Source organism: Diadema antillarum, unplaced genomic scaffold, assembly GCF_040938485.1.
Source record: "Diadema antillarum isolate AM-2024a unplaced genomic scaffold, OU_Dant_1.0 seq00001597_RagTag, whole genome shotgun sequence".
NCBI lineage: Eukaryota > Metazoa > Echinodermata > Echinoidea > Diadematoida > Diadematidae > Diadema > Diadema antillarum.
In genome coordinates, this window is record NW_027272313.1 from 47,176 (window position 1) to 56,059 (window position 8,884).

The 8,884-nt window shown below is 40.9% G+C and overlaps 1 protein-coding gene across 1 annotated transcript; it reads left to right on the forward strand.

The window, feature by feature from the left end:
• The first annotated feature begins 4,778 nt into the window (after nt 1-4,778).
• LOC139710981 (ileal sodium/bile acid cotransporter-like) lies at nt 4,779-8,176 on the forward strand. The gene is made up of 4 exons (XM_071622896.1): nt 4,779-5,021; nt 5,630-5,823; nt 6,341-6,545; nt 7,664-8,176. The coding sequence occupies exons 1-4, from the start codon at nt 4,779-4,781 to the stop codon at nt 8,174-8,176; spliced, it is 1,155 nt and encodes a 384-aa protein (XP_071478997.1).
• The last annotated feature ends 708 nt before the right edge of the window (nt 8,177-8,884 follow it).

The following is an 8,884-nucleotide window of genomic DNA, read 5'->3' on the forward strand; positions in this document are numbered from 1 at the left end:
TAACGTAAATCTTAAAGTATTTTAAATGTCATTTGATCAAAATGGGCAACACAATGTGGAATGTATAAAGACGATCAAAACCTAGACTAAGGGACCCGAATAGGAAGAGTAAAGAGAAGAGAGGAGAGAGGAGAAGAAAAGAGAAGAATGCCTTGACATATTCATTCGTCAGACTTATGGCCATCTTAAGATTTCTTTTTGGTCGTAAAATGGTCGTACGTGCAACTCACGGCACTCTCAAGTCATTCGTAAAAAGATTTTGCGATTTATATAATATATTATATGTATATTATATATATATATATATATATATATATATATATATATATATTATAGATATATTATATATTGTCGCGTTAAGAAGACGCTGCCGTGTCCTGTCGAAAATTCTGTAACAGTTGATAATTTTATACTTCAAGATGGCAGTAGTGTCACTTCGGATGTCCATCATCTCTTGAGATTGATGCTCCAACTCTCCCCCTCTCGCTCCTTCCTCCTCATCTCCCTCTATTCTTTTCTTCCCCTTCCCTCTTTTCCCTATGATTGCCTTCCGAACTTACGAACGGTCTAAGGTCTACGAACGCTGGTTTCGTACGACCTTCTTGTCTAAGAATTGTTCGTACGGCGTTCGTAGCAGTTCTTAATGGTATTTGTGACCGAGCCTGAGAATTGCGTGTGTCTTATCATATACTAGTAATGTCTATTGAATCATCAAGTCGCATCAAAACTCTCTCAATTACGACTTTTGATGGCAATGATATACGAGTTGGTCACAGAGTTTTGTTGTTGTTGTTGTTGTTGTTGTTTGTTCAGTCATTATGTAAAGTTTCGATGATCTATACTTCTCAACGTGTACTGAAGGGCTTTTTACACTTGTGTTTCTTAACCCCGGACTTTCTCTGACCCAGGACTATCGTTAGTCCCGTACCAATTTTTTCAGCTTTTTACACTCGCCAATTAGTCTCGTACTATCTCTTGTCCGGGGCTAAGGAGAAATCTGACCTTTTTACACTCGTATTTCTTAGCCCCGGACTTTCCAAACCACATGAATATTCATAATTACGCTGTGTACTGTACACGTACACGCACGCACCGGCAGCACTTGATTACCTCGTTTCTGATTGGTCAGTGAGGGTCGGACTTCGTCTCCGTCGCTTAGCCCAGGATTATTTTTTCGTTCTGTTTACACTCACTTGCTTGGCACCGCAACTGCGGTGCTAGCACCGCAATTGCGGTGCTAACCCCTGCTATTTTGCAGGGCCAGATAGTACCGTACTATCGGTGGGGCTAGCCCACTTTGGCAAAAACGAGTGTAAACAGAAAGTGGGCTAAGGATAGTCCCGTACCAACGGTGGGGCTAAGGCCCCCCCTTAGCCCCACCGTTGGTCCGGGGCTAAGCAAAAATTTACAAGTGTAAAAAGCCCTTGAGAGTATTGACAGACAGTTATTTATGACAGACAGTATTTCATTACAGACCAGCCACTTTTACCGTGTGTTTACGTCGAGTCGCAATCTACGCTCATGCAATACGAAACTGTATCACAAAGACAACAGGGCCATTGCGTTGGAGGAGTGTACGTCAGTATAGCTTGCCAACTGAGAGGTTTTGCATACCTCATTAATTTTTATATCATGATTATGTAACTGCTGACAGAGCAGAGTATGTAGATTGTACCATGGTGACGATGTGACGAGGCTCGCACCCTACTGTGTTGTGAGAAAATATGATAAGAAAATCGTCAATTTCCTCCCTTTGAGTTTCCTTTATTTAGAGGAATGGAAAAGTCGCGAACAAGTTTAACTTTTTGTTTGAGCGACGACAGAAATAGATAAAAACACCAACCACAAGATATACCAGCACGTCGTTATGATCCTATTTGGTAGCGGGTACATATTTGATATTCAGTTTTAAGGGGATCGTATATTTTTGGTTGAAATGGGTGATTTGGGTTTTAACTTTTTAGGTGAGAAAATGAGAAACCTCTCATGAAAATATTAAGAGCTGATTAAGAAGCACATAATTCTGAGAGTAAATCAAAGCTTATTTGATTAAAATCGGTTCGGAAATGTCTGAGAAAATTAAAACAAGTGGTTCTGATAAAGTGTGAGTCCCACCTTTCAATTAAAACCTCTGTTTTCAATGGTTTTTGGATATTTCAGCCATTTCAAAACCAATTTTCAACAAGTAAGCTTTAATTCCTCTTGAATTGTGTACTAGTATGCTCTGCCATATTTCCTGTATACAGGCTTCTCATTACCTCACAAAAGTAAGTTAGAAATCCGAAGCCCCATCTCTCTACTCAACCAAACTATGCCATCCCTTTAAGCGAAGAAGACGATGACAGAAGTATCTATATAAATTAAATGGAAATCATCAAATTCAAACTATATAAAAAAAAACTGTGTGCTCCCGGATGCTTGTGGCTTGTTTCAAATAAAAGAAAGTTTAATCGCTATATTCGTGACAGTGAATAGTAATTGATCTTAAAAGATTCATTACTGACATAAAGTCAATCGATACAGCGTACACAATATCTGAAGTGGCTTTCTTTGTTTCCAATGATGACCAAAACTTGATCACGTTAAGGAGGTCACATCGATAACAGGGGCGGATCCAGGAATTCCGTAAAGAGGGGGAGCGTTTACAAAATTAAGGGGGGGGGGGCGCACGCACCCCTCCCCCATTTTTAATTTTTATTTCTTTTGTTTCAACAAAAAATAAAAGGGGGGGGGGGGGCGTGCGCCGGTTGCGGTCCTCCCTGGATCCGCCACTGGATAAGTATAGTCACTTTCGGCTGTCCTTTGCGTGAGAACTCTCTCTTGACTTTCAGAATAGGCTATCTATCAGTCGGCCGGAAGGTAATAACACTTCATCCATTCTACCGAAATTTGAAGTGCCTAAAAGGCAGCGGGTTTTGTTATGTGTGTGTTTGATAATTAAACACCATTTTGATTGTCTCCAGCGGCTTTAGTTTCGTATCGAATGAATATTGATTTATAAGCACTCACGTCAGTTGAGATAAAGCAATTAACTGCGCACACTTGAGGATTTACCACGGCTAGGTCAATATAGAATAAACTTGCGATGTTCTGACATACAGGTCAGCTGTTCTGGCAGAAATTCTGAACTATTAGACGCTATCATCTCCGAGGGGATCACTTCTAAATGTTCCTCTTGGTTGAAACATCCGTCTTTTTTCTTGATCCCCTTTGTTGTGGTTTCTCATAGTTTTCCATGTCCAAGGTAGAAACACGGGAATAAAGGATAATGATAGGTCTCGTGGTGCTGAGTATGATTTCTGGATTAATCGATGTATTAGTCATGATCGTGCGATCTTGAAGATTGCTGTAGGCAAAACCATGTTTTACATAACAGCCCCCCCCCCAAAAAAAAAACAAACAAACAAGAAATAATAAATAGATAAATAAATAAATAAATAAATAAATAAAGCAAGGAGGTATATCATGGTTCAAGTCTGGAATAGGCACCAAAGCAAGTTTCAAGAAGTTGCCTTCTTGCCCTCTGTTCCTGCGTGTGCATGGCAGGCCCGACTACTGCGTGCACGCATACGTTCGGGAGTGTGAACAGAAGCTGCATAAGTTGAGACAACGGGTGCACGTCACGACTTCGACACCCACGAGTCATACAGCCCACAAGCTCGACACCAGGCAAACAAGGCCCACAAGTCCAACGCTTGGCAAACAAGGCCCACGAGTCATGGGCCTTTTTTGCCTAGTGTTGGATTCGTGGGCCTTCTTTGCCTGCTGTTGGACTCATGGGCATTTTGTCTTTTGTCGAGCTCATGAGCTATCTTATGACTCGTGGGCTGTATGACTCATAAACACTTTCTTTTTGCATTGTCAAGTTCGTTGGCCGTATGAACTCGTGGATGTCGGGCTAGTGGGATGACTCCGAAACAACAGGATAGGACATCTAGGTAAAATAAAGGGGGCAGTTGAGGTGACATAGTGTGAGAGACAAGAAAGAGAAAGGAGGAGGAGGAGGAGGAGGAGGATGAAGGGAGAGAGGAAATGACTCTTGTGAGGGAAAGTTTGTACTTTTTGTTACTGTCACCTCTAAGGAGGTTATTTTTTCTGCCTTTGCTTTGTCAGCTTATCTGTCAGAAATATCCTGTAAGAAGAGTGTAGAAGTGAACGGATTCTGGGGAAATTTTCAAGAGGGTCCGTTATGGTAAAAGGGACAAGGGATTAGTCTTCACTGGTGATACGGGTCATACTCCGGATCCAGGATTCTTTTTTTTTTTCAGGATGCATGCCCGAGGATGCAGTATAGGTTAAAGGAACTTTTCCAATGGCCTTCGTGGAAGTTTGCGCTCTACGAGTGCTACCAGTGTTTGATCACTGCTCATATTTTGATAGCTTTCGTTGTAGAATGCATGTGTATTATGTATTTTGTGTTTCTGTAAGTTAGTATATTCAATGCGAGATAAAGCATTGCAGTGAATATACGTCTATCTATTGAATGCTATTCGTCTGTCTGAAGCCACAGCCCTCTGTACTAAGGCTGGAGACGCTGCTTTTTTTTTTAGATACAACATGCTCATATTTACTTCTCAATCTCCCCCCCCCCCCCCATCTCTCTCTCTCTCTCTCCCTCTTTCTCTCTCTCTCTCTCCTTTGTTTTCCTATTTACACCGGTCACCCTACAGCCCTTAGCTGTGTAAAGAACAGCAACCATGGATGTAACCAGTGTGTTGACAACGATAGCCGTAGAAACAGTTAGTTTGACGACAAACGACCGAACCTCTTGGTCACCGATGACGGAGACGCCCTCCACGGAACCGACGGCGGTTGGCGCGAACTCGACATTGCTCATCTTGTCGTCGATGCTCACAGACACCATCAATGGCAGCGCAGACATCATCAATGGCAGCGCGGTCCCGCCGGAACCCGAGTACCAGGCGCTGCGTTTGTTTAACAAAATTCTTCTACCCATCCTCATGGTTGTAATTATGACATCAATCGGTTGCCTGGTTACGCTCGACGGTCTGAAGGATGCGGTAAACTGCTCATAGCACTGTTGGCAAAAACACTCGTCAAAGAAAATAGACAATCAATTTAAAGCCATTAAAGTCTAATTTAAGAAATCCGCTTAAATGGGCAGTATCGTGACAATACTTCGGAAGCATGTTACTATATGAATCACTTGGAAAGGGATGAGACTTTCTTTTAAATGGGACCTTTTGTTTTAATGAAACTGTCGTGAAAACACATGTAGGTCCTTATGATTGTGCATGTGCATCGTAGGGGCCATATAGGTACAATATAGCAGTGGCGGATCCAGAGTGGGGCGCAAGAGGCGCACGCCCCCCTTTATCTATCGTAAAAAACAAAAGAAATAAAAAGAAAAAATGAAATGAAACCCGGAAGTGGCACAAGAAATATTACTTGTCCCCCCCACTTTACAGAATTCCTGAATCCGCCCGTGGTATAGGGCACTCTGCACTGGAAGAAAGACACAGCACTTTACTTGGTGATACTGCTTCGTTTTCTTTGCTTTCGTATAACTATCACGCTTTAAAGGAAAATTTAAACTACGACACCTTCTTTTTATTTTCAGTATTGTTGCACTGTCAAATGCTTTCCTTCTCAATTATTATGATCTTAGCTTCGTCGCCCGGTCGGGATTATCATTGGTTTTGGCGGGCAGTTCATCGTCCTGCCTCTCCTAGCCTTCTGCCTAGCTGTGGCGCTGCGTATGGAGGCGCCTCATGCACTGGGGATGATGATGGTTGCTACTTCTCCAGGGGGCGTATCTTCAAGTTTGTTCGTCTACTGGATGAATGGAAACATCTGCCTCAGGTAAATGGCTTTATCATGTTACCTGATTCTGCTTCTTATCTTTTTATTTCTGTGTATCTGTCTCTTTGTCTGCCTCTCTCTATTTTTTTAAAACTTTGTATGATTATGTAAATATAATATAATATAATATAATATAATATAATATAATGTAATATAATATAATATAATATAATATGATATAATATAATGTGATATAATGTAATATGATATAATATAATATAATATAATATAATATAATATAATATAATATGATATAATATAATATGATATAATATGATATACTAGTATACGATTGTCTGTCTTTTGTTTACTTGTCGTCTTTATATCTTTCTATCTGATGCCCATATTTTCATCTTAATGTGTTAATCTACTGCTGAATTTTGTATCGATACATTATCATATCGTGGGAATGATATATAAAAAAAGTCCCACTAAAAATACACTAGCGTAATGATATAGAAGTTTTGTTTCTTTTACTAATAACAATTTAAATTAAAATTTTCATGCCTTTTAACAGCCTTTGCATGAGCACAGTGGCTACGTTGGCAGCGGTTGGGATGATGCCGTTGAACCTATTCATCTACACGAGGTACTGGGAACAAGCGAATATCAAGATCCCATACAAAGACATTGCACTAGCCCTCGCCCTTATTCTTATTCCAGTGGCAGTGGGCTTCCTTATCAGGTACAAGAAAGAATCTTGGACCCCATACATTATCAAGGTAGGTGTGACTATACGCTGTTATTTTCGGGAGGGTTCGCGAATTACAGCTAGACCGTGAATTTAACAACACGCGAAATTGTCGCCGTTCACTATGCTTATAGTGCACTTACGATAGCCTCGGTGTTACATCGCGAAAACAACATCTCGTGAAAATGTCCGTGAGCTCCTCATTCGCGAAAATATCTGTACGCGAAAAAAAACCCCAGCTTATACAGTATCTCAATCTAAAGTATACTGTCTTAGTCATGGACATCGTTCTGTCTTCAAGATAAGTATTTTTATAAGTATGCGATTGTTCCTCAGTCGTAATTCCTAATGTAACCGAGGGTATGCAAGACTGCGGGAACGCCATAAAGCCTTTAATCTTTGATGGCATCAATATGCAAGAATTCCTGCTCTATAGTGAATCAATATGGTCTAAATGGTTGACGTCATCGCGGTACTTTCATTTTGTTAGTCGCACTGATTTTGTGTAAGTAATGGTCACCCTGCTACCACACGCGAGCCACACCAACGTCAGTGAAATTTGGGTATAGCACTTGAGAAATGACCATTCTCCCCCAGACCATACATAGAATAAACGATGGATGACTGAAGGGATTGCTAATGAATGTTGTAATTCATATTCATGAGACCATCGAGATACCAAGAAGATTTGAGAAAAATACTGAATTGGATCATATTCAAATACTTGTCAGCTCAACTTGTTGCATTTGATGTCAATTCAGTTTCAAAGGATGATAACAGCGCTGAGAATGTTTAATGTTAACAAGTCTGTCTGTTCATAAGTTTATGGCATTCTTTTAAGTTTTGAAAGTAATGAATGTAAAATTATCATTTTTATAGGATAATGTACATCACTTTTGCAATGCCAAAGCATTAAGTTTAATCATAAATGTGAAGTATAGCTCTGCGTCAACGCGTAATCGTACAGCAAAAACTGAGTTTTCTGCCATTAGCATTAATTAATTTAATTCATGCTAATGCATACATTTTGAGTATATAAGTATACATGTCGTAGACTTCTTTCACGTATGGAAAGTGATTGTCCAGCATTGATTTTATGACAGATCACAAATACATACTTATTATAATTTATATACTTTTTATTCACAGACTGGAAGCATACTGGGGTTAGTCGCCATTATTATCAACATGATCACAAACGCCATTGTAAATCGGGGCGTGTTCAGCGCTGGCTGGTCCGTGTGGTTTGCGGCCGTCTGTCTTCCTTTCTCCAGCTTTGGTCTCGCCTACCTGCTCGCCTGGATCCTCCGGCAGAACCACAAGAACTGCCGGACAATCGCCGTGGAGACCAGCTCGCAGAACGTCGCCCTCACTCTTGCCATCATCGGTGTCACCTTCAAGAATATGGAGCTCGACGCCCTCTCCGTCTACCCGTCGATCTTCAGCATCTTCCTCATCATCGACGGGCTGGTCATGGTGCCGCTCTACTGGCTCAGCCTCCGCTATCTTCTGCCAAGGATAAGAAGGTTGCGAAAAAAGGGCAATCCGGGAAAAGCTGCGAGTGACCCGAATGACGAAGGTCTGGTGTTAAACATTACGATCACGAGAGGAATGTCTGTCGAGACAGCTAGTCCGGTGCAAACCCCTCTCCCCGAATTATGATCACGAATGAGCACAACCGACTTCTGTGGTCTCACACAAACTGTACGAAAGTGGATCCCATCTTTTATACCCCCTTCAAAACCTAACATCTTCGGTTGAGTAAGGAACTGAAAGTTTAACAACCATTTTTGATTATGTTGATGATAGAGCTATATGACGATACTTCAGCGGAACGGTGCGTGGCTCCTCTGAATATCTTGGGGAAGATATTCGGAGTGTTCAGTCATCGGTGATCAAAGTTTTAGTAGACCAGGCTCCCGTCTAATAAAGGCTTGTTATTGATTCAAATCAATCACAACTTTATGATTGAATGCAAATCCATCTTATATATATAAAAAAAAAGTTATTATTGAAATCAAGACGGAGAACTGCAATCAATCAATCACGGGTTGCGATTGATTGCAGCTTTCAAGAGATTTGTGATTGATTGATTTCTATCACGAGTTTCATAAGACAGGGCCCAGAGCTTCAGCGATTAATTGCCTCTTGGACACAGGTTAATGTGGCATGAGACTGAGGATAGCCATTCCAAACAAAGACAGCAGGTGAAACGTTATCGCGTTTACAGTAAAATAAATTACCCGTAGCTGATCGCGCTACAGTAATATTCTGGATGGGTTCCGAACTGTAGACCTACTGGTCGTATATATTGATGGCCTCAGGGACTTGTTCTTGCCAAGACTTTGTTTTATTGTTAGTATTACTATT